This window comes from Salmo trutta, chromosome 14, assembly GCF_901001165.1.
Source record: "Salmo trutta chromosome 14, fSalTru1.1, whole genome shotgun sequence".
In the NCBI taxonomy this organism is placed as follows: Eukaryota; Metazoa; Chordata; class Actinopteri; order Salmoniformes; family Salmonidae; genus Salmo; species Salmo trutta.
The window spans coordinates 30,166,250-30,180,594 of NC_042970.1; the positions used below are offsets into that span (position 1 = coordinate 30,166,250).

Sequence of the window (14,345 nt, forward strand, 5' to 3'; positions counted from 1 at the left end):
ATATTCCACTGTCTCAACTTAAACAAAGAGTTCAAAGAAATACTGTATGGTGAATAGTGATTTCCGTTAAAGGTCCAATGCAGCCGTTTTTACCTCAATAATCAAATAATTTATTGGTAACAATTAAGTACCTTACTGTGATTGTTTTCAATTAAAATTGTAAAAAAAAAAATTCTCAAGCAAGAATTTTGCTAGGACTGTCTGGGAGTGATCTGAGTAGTGAGGGGAAAACTGAAAACTAGCTGTTATTGGCAGAGAGATTTGGACCTGTCTTTCTTAACTCATTTACAGCATTGTGATGTCACAATGGATGGCTAGAACTCCATCCCACCAAAACAGACTGAACTTTCAGGTAGTCTTTCCAAACAGCTCTTACACTAAAAAGGCATTATCATAATTTTCACAATTCACAGTATTATTCTATTCTCATAGTGTGGAAAAATATATAAAATACAGAAAAATCACATTTTTGACTGAACTGGGCCTTTAATATCAATTGGCAACCTTTTTCCAAAATAAGAAAAGCTGAAGGAATATGTTCTATGTTGGGGAGTTTTCTTGATATACAATAGAGCAGCACATTTGTATGTACAAATATTATGACAATTAGTTGCGTGTGTTTTTTAAAAGAATTTGTAGGATAAAACGAAAAAAAGAAAGAGAGATGTCAGAGAGAGGGGAGAGGTGGAGTTGAGGGAGAGCAAGCGAGGCAGAGACGGGCAGGCGACATAGCTGGGAGGGAAAGAGGAGAGATCGAGATTCAGAGGCAGAGAGTAAATGATGGTCAAAAGTGTGTGCGGGAGAGAGAAAAAGAAAGAGAGACACAGCGGGAGTGTCTCTCTGAAGTGGGATGGGTAAAGGTGAGGTATCGTGTGAGTGTTTGTTTAGTGGACCTGCCGAATCCTGTGCTCTAATTGGTTAATGGCGTTTTAGTGACAGCCTGTTCCCTCCCTCCCACTGCCTGGTGAGTGTGTATGTATGTGTGAGAGCAGACAGAGAGGCTGAGAAGCACAGAGGCAGTCTCTAACTATAGCCCAATGAGCTCTCAGCCCCTCACACACACACAGTCTCTCAGCGCTGGCTCAGGCTCCGCTTCAACACTGGGACACAGAGAGAGGCAGCAAGAGGCGGAGAAGGAGAGTAAGAGAGAGAGAGTGAGAAAGAGGAAGAGCGGGAGATCGGTAGTGTGTATGTGTGTGTGAGAGAGAGAGCACCATGGCTTTAGACCCAGGGCTCATAGCACTGCTTCTATGGACTATACCACTACAAGTACTGGGCAACGCCGGAAACAACAATAACAATGAAGGTAAAGCTGGTGTCTGTGTGTGTCTGTGTGTGTGTCTGTGTGTGCGTGTGTGCCTGTGCTTGTGTACGAAAGTGAGAGAAGGGCAGCAGGGGAATCACGTGCATACACACTGGCACTCACACACACGTTCATTCGTGTGGACAGGCGTGAATTATTTGTGTCTCATGCCTTCAGCCAGGATTAACTTATCACATGTGGAGCTCAGCTGAAGTATGAAAGCAAGACTAGCTGAAACACACACCCACACACACACACACAAACACACAAACATGCCGTCAAGCCCGATCTGAACTTCCTATCTGTTAGAAAGTTCATCCTGGCAAAGTGATGAAAGTTTCCCCTGAAGGCAATGCCTTATGGGGATGCTTGGTGTGTGTGTGCTGTTGAGTCTATGTGTGTGTTTGTGCACATGCAGAGATTGCTCATATTGCTTGGTTATGCATGAGCTGGTGTATGAGTGTGTATCTGCATGAGAGAGATTGGATACGTGCGTCGCATGCCATCTAAGTACAATATTTTCTCAACAAAACGTTTTCTTGGAAAAAGCATGTAAACCAATCAGCAATGGGCAGTAGGCCAGGGATAGAAGATTACCGAGACATTGATTGTTGTGTTCAGTGACTAAATGACACAGGGACAACATGCAGTAGATTACAATAATCATGCCTCAAATCCGTAGTCTAGAGTCCTCAGTAGAATCGACCACGATGATGGCCAAATCACCTGAGAGGAATCAGCCTTTCCTTTTGTTTGACAGTCTGCAGGACTGAAGGACAGTTTTCCTTTAGTTGGAAATCTATTCATGATAAAACTATGAGCTGAATCACTGTGTTTCTGACGGTGTCCCAAGACAACAACAGATGCTAGGAAAAACAATTCCATCCTTAACCGTGTGAGAAATATCAGGGTTTGTTTTCGTCCTTCTTCTTGTCCTCCGTCCTACAATCTCGTGGCAGCATCTGCTTGTTTTCACTTGTTAAAGTTGTGTCGCTCATCTTCTGTGTCCCCTGTGTGCATAGGTGTGAGCGTGCGTGTTTGACCCAGTGTGTGTGTGTGTGTGTGTGTGTGCGCACACGTCCGTGCGTGCATGCTTGTATGTGTGTGTGTGTCTGTGTGTGCGTGCGTGTGTGTGTGACAGGATGGGTCTGTTCTTGTCATGCGTCTTGTCTCCTGAGACTCAGAGCAGGTCTTGGCGTGACTGTCAGAGCTCTCGCCCCGCTGGCAGCATCAGCTTAACACTGCTCAGGAAAGAGTGATGGAGAGAGAGAGGGAGAGAGGATGGTGGAGAGATTTCAGTATTTATCCCAGAACAGAGAGAAAGCACAGAGGAGAGAGGGATGACGGGGAAAAGGAAGGATGGCAGTTTATCCTCAGTTTAGCGCAGTGAAGAAAGGACAGAGAGGGAGAGAGAAGGGCTCTTAAGGTCAGTGATAGGCTGTGAGGATAGAAAGAGAGAGGAGGGCTCTTAAGGTCAGTGATAGGCTGTGAGGATAGAAAGAGAGAGGAGGGCTCTAAGGTCAGTGATAGGCTGTGAGGATAGAAAGAGAGAGGAGGGCTCTAAGGTCAGTGATAGGCTGTGAGGATAGAAAGAGAGAGGAGGGCTCTAAGGTCAGTGATAGGCTGTGAGGATAGAAAGAGAGAGGAGGGCTCTTAAGGTCAGTGATAGACTGTGAGGATAGAAAGAGAGAGGAGGGCTCTAAGGTCAGTGATAGGCTGTGAGGATAGAAAGAGAGAGGAGGGTTCTAAGGTCAGTGATAGGCTGTGAGGATAGAAAGAGAGAGGAGGGCTCTAAGGTCAGTGATAGGCTGTGAGGATAGAAAGAGAGAGGAGGGCTCTTAAGGTCAGTGATAGGCTGTGAGGATAGAAAGAGAGAGAAGATGTTGAGACAACAAAGTAGGAACCCCCTTCTCTTTCCATCCATATCCCCGTCTAGAAGCTAGCAATGATTACAAAAACACAACAGACAAATGTGTATAGTTATCTGTTCCTCCACTTAAATGATACCATATACAGTACATAGACTATGACCACTAATTGTTCCAATACTAGTTTCAAGTTCCTGCTTTCAGTTGGAGATGCAGTGTTTGTGATCTAGTCTGAATTCTCACCTGCTGATCACGCAACCCCCGCGACCCCAATCACACTAGTGGAGGCTGGCTGCAGGGCACTGGCCTGCTCAATCACACACTGCACGCCACCTCCTTATAATACTATAGTACTGTACATTGCAACAGGATATACAAAAAGAGAACAGGGGGTTACAAAATTAGCATATTTCATTTCATTTAAAAACGTTTTTGGATTTTGTTGATCAACATCCAAATAACTCACAATTATTGTGTTCTGTATTTGTTCGAAGTTCATTTAAACGTTCCAATGATAAGCCCCTCTGAATCAGTACCACTCTGAATCAATTCCCCTCTGAATCAGTTCCAGTCTGAATCAGTTCCCCTCTGAATCAGTTCTAGTCTGAATCAGTTCCAGTCTAAATCAGTTCCAGTCTGAATAAGTACCACTCTGAATCAGAACCAGAATTAGTGTTTCTCATCTACATTCATATTATTATTCAAAGTCATAACTTGTTCAACAGATATCCTAAAAATAAATAAAACTGTCAATTTTAAATATTCAATTTGTTCTTTGAGATGGAATATTCAGATAAATTATATAGAATGTATTATACATATGAACATTTCATTTATTCATCAAAAAATGTCCTGTTATGTAATACATGGTTCATGTAATTCTGATGACATTGTATTAGCTAATTGCTAGATGATGAATATAATGTGAATAATCATATGGTCATGATCATGTTTTTTTATAATAATTTTATGCATCTCAGTGTAATTCTGTTTAACTCCAAACCATACTGTCAAATAGTTAAAACACTTGCCTAGTTAAATAAGGGTTTAAAAAAAATATCTATGTAATTTTGTGAAATATTACATAGATAGTTATGCCAATGTTAATTTGGCCTACGGTTGACAATGGATTGATTTATATACAGTGGGGTGCAAAATGAATTAATGAGTGAGAATGCTACAGAGGGTCAAATATCATACCCCCAAGACATGCTAACCTCCCATGATATTGTAATGGTGAGAGGTTAGCATTGGGGTATGATATTTGACCCTCTGTAATTCTCTCACTCATCATTATTTACGATTCATTCAGGAATATCCATAATCATGGTAGCATCCACATTAATGTAGAAGTGTTTAGAAACATATTATATTGTTATTTACAATGAAAGTGACTCCAAATTGACACAATACATTATTTTCCATTAATTTCTATTGGGCACAAAATAATTTGAAGCACAACAAAACGAACTGCAAATGCATCCAACACGTTTGTAGAGTCACATGCTTGATGTAGGCATTGTGTGTTGGGAGGATGGGACCAAATACTACAATTTTGACTACTTTATTTATAAGAATCTTCAGGGGTGTCAATCATTTTGACCCCTGCCTTTTACATTTTTTCTCTGAGAAATTGTATTAGTACATAATAATATAATTTCCCAAAAATGTTTAACATACAATATAGCTCAGTATTTGAGTGAGATATTTTACATAGTTACTGTTACTCATCTTTATTATGGGTGTCAATAATGTTTGACCCAAATGTATGTGTATCATAAACCACATATCATACATATATACAAAGAGAGGAGATAAAATATAGAATGTGGTTTTGCAATTATCCAACTAATTAATATTGTTTAACATTAATTCCGTAAAAGATTTTCTGATAAAAATCTTACAATGGCACCAAATCTTTTTTGGGGGATAATTATAATTTGATAATTAAAAAACAGCATTTCATCTAAAGAGATGTTCCCCAGACAGCAGATTCCTTTTTAAACACTTATGTTGGATGTTCTGACAGTTTCAAACGACAATTGCTTGGAAAAATTAATTTAACTTTTTGCTGGGGTTTAGCTTAAGGGCAGTGACAAATATTACAAGTATACGGGAAAGCAGATAACCTTATAAACGAAATGTAGTGAGGAAGTTTAAAGCTCTCAGCGACGACGGTTAGCACTCAATCAAGCTTCTGCTTCTGATGAGGAGCACAACTCCAATTTGCTAATCCTCCACACACACACACACACACACACACACACACACACACACACACACACACACACACACACACACACACACACACACACACACACATACTCCCAAAGACTGAATATACATTGAGTGTACAAAATATTAAGAACTCCTGCTCTTTCCATGACATAGACTGACCAGGTGAATCCCGGTGAAAGCTATGATCCCTTAGTGATGTCACTTGTTAAATCCACTTCCTCCAGTGTAGATGAAGGGGAGGAGACAGGTTAAATAAGAATTATTAAGCCTTTAGACAATTGACACATGTATTGTGTATGTGTGCCATTCAGAGGGTGGATGGGCAAGACAAATTATTTAAGTGCCTTTGAACGGGGTATGGTAGTAAATGCCAGGCGCACCGGTTTGAGTGTGTCAAGAACTGCAACGTTGCTGGGTTTTTCACACTCAACAGTTTCCTGTCTGTATCAAGAAGCGTCCACCACCCAAAGGACATCCAGCCAACTTGACACAAATATGGGAAGCATTGGAGTCAACATGGGCCAGCATCCCAAGGGAAAGCTTTCGACACCTTGTAGAGTCCATGCCATGACGAATTGAGGCTGTTCTGAGGGCAATATTAGGAAGGTGTTCCTAATGGTTTGTACTGTCAGTGCACATTGAGTCACACACACACGCACACGCACACACACACACACACACACACACACACACACACACACACACACACACACACACACACACACACACACACACACACACACACACACACACACACACACACACACACACAACAATGTTAGCAGCCATTTTTTAAACAAAACAGACATTCTGCAGGTAAGAGAGTGATCGACGCAAGTTAATTTGCAGAACATACTGAACCCTTCCTTCTAAAAGCATCTTGTGAAATTTGTTATCAAAATTCAGACACGACCATGATTGCAGACTGAGACTTGGCAGTGTTCTACCTGTGTTTGTGATTAAATTGGTTCCATGGTCTCCAGACTCCTGCAATAGCCCACACAGGCACCGTCAGACATGTTACAGTGTTATTTGACACTGTTATTTGACAGCTCATTTAAATTTGTACAGCTATTTTGACAGGCATGAATGTTTGTATTCAGCAATATTGTTTGACATGGTATTTGCCTGCCAGCAAACATATTGTCAAATGTTTCCTTGTGGGAATGCTAGTGAAGCAATCATCTACACATGGCCTAAAGGTGCACGTCAGGCCTACTGTGTTTCAGTGCACACTGCAGTAAATGCTGCATGCGTTTCTGAGCAGTCAGGCACCATAATAAGTGTGTCCATCAATGTCTGTAGTGGCTGTGTGTTTGTGTGCTTGCATGCGCGCACACGCGTGTGTGTGTGTTCATACTTGCATGTGTGTGTTCATATTTTGACATTTACTCACAGCTAACTTGTGTCTTTCTATGAAAGCAGGCAGAGGGTGAAATCCTTTCCCCCTGAGAGGCAGTAATACCACTACATAGCTGTAGAATATCATTGCTTATTTCTGTGTTTGTGAGAGAGAGAGGAATGACAGAAAAAGAGAGAGAGATGAGGACATGGGGCAAGGAAATAGTTGGGAGGGGAGGAGAAAGGGGAGAAGAAATGGGAGATGGATTCCACGACGACATGAGTGTAGAATCTGTATGCATCTCTTTATCTCTCTCTTCCTTTGAATAGCAATATATGCCCTGGCAAATTCCTGACTTGAGATCCCAATTTTCTTGCAAATCTCCCATTGACATAATTGCATGATTTAGTAAATCCTACTGTAGTTCTACCACGGTTGGAATTTAAATGTGGTCAGGACAGGATGGGACGTAATGGCATCGACATCAGATGAAAATATCCGCATCATGTCTGTGTTTGAGGTGTGTCTGCCTTAACACCTACAACGTCTGTCTGTCTGTCTGTCTGTCTGTCTGTCTGTCTGTCTGTCTGTCTGTCTGTCTGTCTGTCTGTCTGTCTGTCTGTCTGTCTGTCTGTCTGTCTGTCTGTCTGTCTGTCTGTCTGTCTGTCTGTCTGTCTGTCTGTCTGTCTGTCAGCAAGCACACCGTTTCCCCTCCAGCCTGGTAAACTGCAGGACATGAAAACCCCCAGATAGAATGGGCCATATACCTAGTGCGGCAATGAGTGGGTTTATTACAGTCCACTACTCTACTGAAGGATAGGGAAAACGATACATAATGTTAACGAGACAGGGACGTATTGTTACGGATATTCTACAAAGCCGCATAGCTGCACACTCTATTGAGACCAGCTGTACATGGTTTTGACCCATGGAGGTGCTGTACTAATGCCCAGTCAGTTTGTCTGGCTTGACTAGGTAGTTATTGGAGATCATTTCAATGATGTATCAATACAGCACTGGCTTTTCCCCACCTTTTTCTCCACCTGCCCTGGTTCCATGAACGATGTGGTCTGAGGTGTGAGGGGTTGAGAGAGGCTCACCTCGTGGGGGACTGTTTCCTGACTACTGCCAAGGTGTGTTGCTCTTTCTTCCACTATTAGCTGCTGAAGCATCACCCAGGTGGGTGATACACTTCAGTAGTGGACTAATCAGCCTACCGACAGAGGAGGAGGAGGAACGAGGTGCCTGACGAACTCCTGATCTCTACATTTGTTTTGTTTGTTTTTACATCGTCTTTGCGATTCTCTTTGTAATGAATAGCGCCATATTAAATAAACATTATTATTATTATTATGAGATTTGTAAATATGTAAAAATGAGCCGCCGGACTACCATGACTATGTCACTGTGGACGGTGAACCGAGCTTTACACATTGGCTTATTCATGTCAGGTTATATTGTTGAAAGCCTATTAACTAGCTGAAAATCTGTAGAAGTGTGTATTCTGAGAGGGATGCACACTAAATATGTCATGAAATTCTGATATGTGTGTGACAGAATACCGATGTGAACATTCCACATTTCCACCAATAATAGCAAATAGTGGTTTTATAAGTAAAGAAAGAAGTCTGTATTGAGATAGCGGTTAATTAGAGCATGTGGGAGCAACATACACTGTATAATGGCTCTTCCTATATTCATTATGATGTTTAGGAGGCAGAATAAACAAAAATGAAAATCCACCACTATAACCTTGATTGAGTTGTAAAGTTGTCAGTGTGAATCCCACCTGGCCAGGCAGGAAGTATCGATGTTGACTGAAATCCCACCTTTCAGATGTCATTCATAATCCATCAGTTTGTCGATAAAGTATCTCTCTCTGCAAACTGTCAGCTGTGAGAAACTATTGAGTAATGTATATGAGTGAAGTAGAACAGCAATGATCTGGAGACTACAGTGGCAAGAAAAGGTATGTGAACCCTTTGGAATTACATGGATTTCTGCATAAATTGGTCATAACATTTGATCTGATCTTCATCTAAGTCACCACAATAGACAAACACAGTCTGCTTAAACTAATAACACACAAATTATTGTATTTCTCTTGTCTATATTGAACACAGTGTAGGTTGGAAAAAGTATGTGAACCCCCTCGGCTAATTGGAGTCAGGAGTCAGCTAACCTGGAGTTCAATCAATGAGATTGGAGATGTTGGTTAGAGCTGCCCTGCCCTATAAACAACACTCACAACATTTGAGTTTGCTATTCACAAGAAGCATTGCCTGATGTGAACCACGCCTCGAACAAATGAGATCTAAGAAGACCGAAGATTAAGAATTGTTGACTTGTATAAAGCTGGAAAGGGTTACAAAAGTATCTCTAAAAGCCTTGATGTTCATCAGTCCATGATAAGACAAATTGTCTATAAATGGAGAACGTTCAGCACTGTTGCTACTCTCCCTTGGAGTGGCCGTCCTACAAAGATGACTGCAAGAGCACAGTGCAGAATGCTCAATGAGGTTAAGAAGAATCCTAGAGTGTCAGCTAAAGACTTACAGAAATCTCTGGAACAAGCTAACATCCCTTTTGATGAGTCTATGATACGTAAAACACTAAACAAGAATGGTGTTCATGGGAGGACACCACGGAAGAAGCCACTGCTGTCCAAAAAAAACATTGCTGCACGTCTGAAGTATTCAAAAAGACCACCTGGATGTTTCACAGCGCTACTGGCAAAATATTCTGTGGACAGATTAAACTAAAGTCGAGTTGTTTGGAAGGAACACACAACACTATGTGTAGATAAAAAATGGCACAGCACACCAACATCAAAACCTCATCCCAACTGTAAAGTATGGTGGAAGGAGCATCATGGTTTGGGGCTGCTTTGCTGCCTCAGGGCCTGGACAGCTTGTTATCATCAATGGAAAAATGAGATCCCAAGTTTATCAAGACATTTTGCAGGAGAATGTAAGGCTATCTGTCCGCCAATTGAAGCTCAACAGAAGTTAGGTGATGCAACAGGACAACAACCCAAAAGACAGAAGTAAATCAACAACAGAATGGCTTCAACAGAAGAAAATACACCTTCTGGAGTGGCCCAGTCAGAGTCCTGACCTCAACCTGATTGAGATGCTGTGGCATGACCTCAAGAGAGCGGTTCACACAAGACATCCTAAGAATATTGCTTAACTGAAACAGTTTTGTGAAGAGGAATGGTCCAAATTTCCTCCTGACTGTTGTGCAGGTCTGATCCGCAACTACAGAAAATGTTTGGTTGAGGTTATTGCTGCCAAAGGCGGGTCAACCAGTTATTAAATCCAAGGGTTCACATACTTTTTCCACCCTACACTGTGAATGTTTACACGGTGTGTTCAATAAAGACAAGAAAACAGATAATTGCTTGTTTAAGCAGACTGTGTTTGTCTATTGTTGTGACTTAGATGAAGATCAAATTGTATGACCAATTTATGCAGAAATCCAGGTAATTTCAAAGGGTTCACTGTATATTGGCGAGCACTTGGATACAGCCAATAAAGAATGAGTCTATAAAGAGTTTGGTCTGAAGTTGCATTGGGGGCTGTGGTAACAAAACACAACTATGATGCAATACCTATCAATTAATGTATGGTTTGTTACATTTTTTCTATTTTGAATCACTTACTTTGGAACAATTACAGGATACTTATTATGTAAGAGGTAATTGACAAACAATTGTGGACCCAATAAATTATATTAATAATAGCTTGAGAAAATGTTTCTCTTTGTGAAAATAAATTGTTATATGTAGCTAGATATGAAAAAAGGCATCGGCCTTCACAAGTGACCTTCCAACAATACTGAAATGTATTGCAAAGTCAGCGGGTTTTGGCAGGTTTTAAGTACTACAGCAAGCAATTGCATTGCATGCAACACATTTCTGTGCAGTTTTCTTAAACTTTTGTGAGAATCATTACCACCTTCTCACAAACATGGTAACATCAGGCAAATATACAGTGACAGAGAGGACATGAACTTTTCCATGCAACAGTATTATCTATTGTTTTTTAACGCAGGTCGCGTCTCTCCGGGTCCCCTTATTAAGAGATCAGCCTTGTTAGCAGCATGTCAGATGGATTATAGGAGCTAACAGATCAATACAGGCAGGCCTTAGACCCCCAGAGCTGTGGCCTCAGCCTGGCTCTGACACGTCTAGGCCGGAGGAGACAGAGACTCCCTTGAGAGGTCTCTGCGCCTGGGCTGATGCTAAGTTCGGCATCCCTGGGCCTGGGCTATGCTGCTCCTCCATGTTGTTTCATTGTAGTTTGTGATTTATTTCTCATCATCGCTAGCTTGTGGGGTGTGATATGCCTTACTCTGAACATTTTAAAGTGAGGCAGAGAAACAGTTGGAGGCGGTTTATGACAGTTCCATAATGGGCTGCTGTTGTGTTTGTGTTAACTCATCCCTCCTGGTGAGGAGTCTTTGATGCTCCCTTCATGGGGACTGATGGATGACTGAGACTGGGCTGTGTGGTGTCTCACAACACCACAGAGAAGGAGAGGAAAACATCCAGTGAGAGAATGAAAGAGACAGTATGAGAAAGAGAGAGAGAGAGGGTGAGAGAGTAAGAAAGAGTAAGAAAGGAGTAGGAGAGAAGGAATGCGAGAGAGAGAAAGGGTGAGAGAGAATGAATGAGAGGGAGAGAGAGACAAGTTCCATTCTGTCAGTGTCTTTATCAACAACGTTTGCCTGATAAGTTGTGACTCTCTCAATTCCGCCCAATCTATTAGGGGATTTAAATGTTCATTAAGTTTAATAGAAGCCTAGCGGAGGTCTAATACCCTCTGATAAATGTCTGCAAACCTGGCAACCTGCTCCATTTGCTGCAATGACAGAGACACATTGGCACTAATAAGGTCAAACAGGACAACCGTAACCCATCTCAAACTTTTAGTTTGTTTGTTAAGAGCTGCTTTGTCCACTTATTGTGTCCTTGAATACTCCAACAAGCAATATGTGTGCTTGTTACAACAAGCAATATGTAAAATGGAATAGGTATAGAGATGCTTTATCTTTCTGGCTCGTAAGCTGACTACTCAGATATGATGTAGTGATCCACAAACTCAGTGTGATCCAGTGTGATGGATTCCTCCTTGGGACTGTTTCCATGAGGAAGTAATGCATTTTATAGCCAGTAATCTGTCCATAAATCACCAGGCTAATGTAATTAAGACACAGAGATAGGGGGGGAGGGGAGCAAACACATGACTATATCTGCACAATGATATTAATGCCTGGCACACGCAACCATTACTCTTTATGCACCCAAAGCATTCATAATGCATAACCTATACACACACACACACACACACACAGAGAGAGAGAGAGAGAGAGAGAGAAGAGAGAGCGAGAGAGAGAGAGAGAGAGAGAGGAGAGGAGAGAGAGAGAGAGAGAGAGAGAGAGAGAGAGAGGAGAGAGAGAGAGAGAGCGAGCGAGAGAGAGAGAGAGAGAGAGAGAGAGAGCGAGAGAGGAGGAGAGAGAGAGCAGAGAGAGCGAGAGAAGAGAGGAGAGGAGAGAGAGAGAGAGAGAGAGAGAGAGAGAGAGAGAGAGCGAGGGAGATGAATAAATGAAATGGATTCAGGGAATTTGGGGAAAAGGGTTCATAAAGTCTATTTCACGCTCTTGCATCAAAGCTCGGCCCCTAAGTTACCTAGTAGCCCAGTTTCCGAGGGGAATTACACTCGTCTGTAATTAAACTCGTCCCCAGGGGAATTACACTCGTCTGTAATTAAACTCGTCCCCAGGGGAATTACACTCGTCTGTGGACTTTTAAAAACATTTATATGTTTGTCATTTAGTGCAGGCTTTCCCAAACTTGGTCCTTGGGCCCCCCCCTTGGAGCACATTTTGTTTTTTGCCCTAACACTACAAAAGTGTGTGGACACCCCATCAAACAGGTGTATAAAATCGAGCACACTACCATGTAATCTCCATAGACAAACATTGGCAGTAGAATGGCCTTACTGAAGAGCTCAGTGACTTTCAACGTGGCAACGTCATAGGATGCTTCCTTTCTAACAAGTCAGTTCGTCAAATTTCTGCCCTGTTAGAGCTGCCATGGTCAACTCTAAGAGCTGTTATTGTGAAGTGGAAACGTCTAGGGGCAACAACGTCTCCTCCGCTAAGTGGTAGGCCACACAAGCTCACAGAATGGGACCAGAATGGGACCGCCGAGTGCTGAAGCGCATAACACATAAAAAGTTGCAACACTCACTACCGAGTTCCAAACTGCCCCTGAAAGCACAATAACTTGTTCGACGGTAGGCTTCATGTAATGGATTCCCATGGCCGAGCAGCTGCACACAAGCATAAGATCACCATGCGCAATGCCAAGTGTCGGCTGGAGTGGTGTGAAGCTCACCGCCATTGGACTCTGAAGCAGTGGAAACGCATTCTCTGGAGTGATGAATCATGCTTCACCATCTGGCAGTCCGACGGATGAATCTAGGTTTGGCGGATTCCAGGAGAACGCTACCTGCCCCAATGCATAGTGCCAACTGTAAAGTTTGGTGGAGGAGAAATAACGGTCTGGGGCTGTTTTTCATGGTTCGGTCTAGGCCTCTTAATTCCAGTGAAGGGAAATCTTAATGCTACGGCATACAATGACATTCTAGATGATTCTGTGCTTCCAACTTTGTGGCAACAGTTTGGGGAAGGCCCTTTCCTGTTTCAACATGACAATGCCCATGTGCACAAAGCGATGTCCATACAGAAACAGTTTGTCGAGATCGGTGTGGAAGAACTTGACTGGCCTGCACAGAGCCCTTACCTCAACCCCATTGAACACCTGTGGGATGAATTGGAATGCCGACTGCGAGCCAGACCTAATCTCCCAACATCAGTGCTCGACCTCACTAATGCTCTTGTGGCTGAATGGAAGCAAGTCCCCGCAGTAAAGTTCCAACATCCAGTGGAAGCCTTCCCATAAGAGTGCAGGCTGTTATAGTAGCAAGGGGGACCAACTCCATATTAATGCCCATGATTTTGGAATGAGATGTTCGACGAGCAGGTGTCCACATACTTTTGGTCACGTAGTGTGTCTCAGTCATAATAAGTACATTTTTCCTCAATCAAGTAGGTATCAGCAAAGTCAGTGCTAGTCGGAAAAAGTCAAGTGTGAGTGTTAGTTCACGAAAGGCAAGTGTGTTAGTTAGTTGTTGTTTTTTGTAAGGGGGATAAACCCAACTAGGGAAGCCTATAAACGACACGCTCTGAGACTGAGAAACAGAGAGAAACTCAGCAGAGCTGTAACATTCCCTTAATTCCTTTAACCCTCTTACTGTCTTTACTATTAGTTTAAATGAGGCGATGCGGAGAACCAGCACCTATACATTTATTCATTTAATATTTGATTGTATCACAATAATTGAGTTTTGACATTTTACATAGCATTATAGACACGCAATCAAAACCCTGTTTTGTATCAGATCAAATAAAGAAATTCTCAAATTCTTAAGAAGCACAAACAAATGTTTATTTTTTCAGCATTCAACATAGTGGTTACTCCTGAAACAATTTTATAAACAGACAGCACATAAGCTCTTCATGGTTG

General features: G+C 42.1%; 1 protein-coding gene across 1 annotated transcript in view; it reads left to right on the top strand.

The window, feature by feature from the left end:
• Nucleotides 1-1,014: 1,014 nt before the first annotated feature.
• epha8 (eph receptor A8) overlaps nt 1,015-14,345 on the top strand; it is a 95,812-nt gene continuing 82,481 nt past the window's right edge. The window contains exon 1 of the mRNA XM_029775232.1: nt 1,015-1,306. Coding sequence (XP_029631092.1) covers nt 1,216-1,306 — 91 coding nt within the window. The 5' untranslated portion in view covers nt 1,015-1,215. The remainder of the gene's footprint in view (nt 1,307-14,345) is intronic.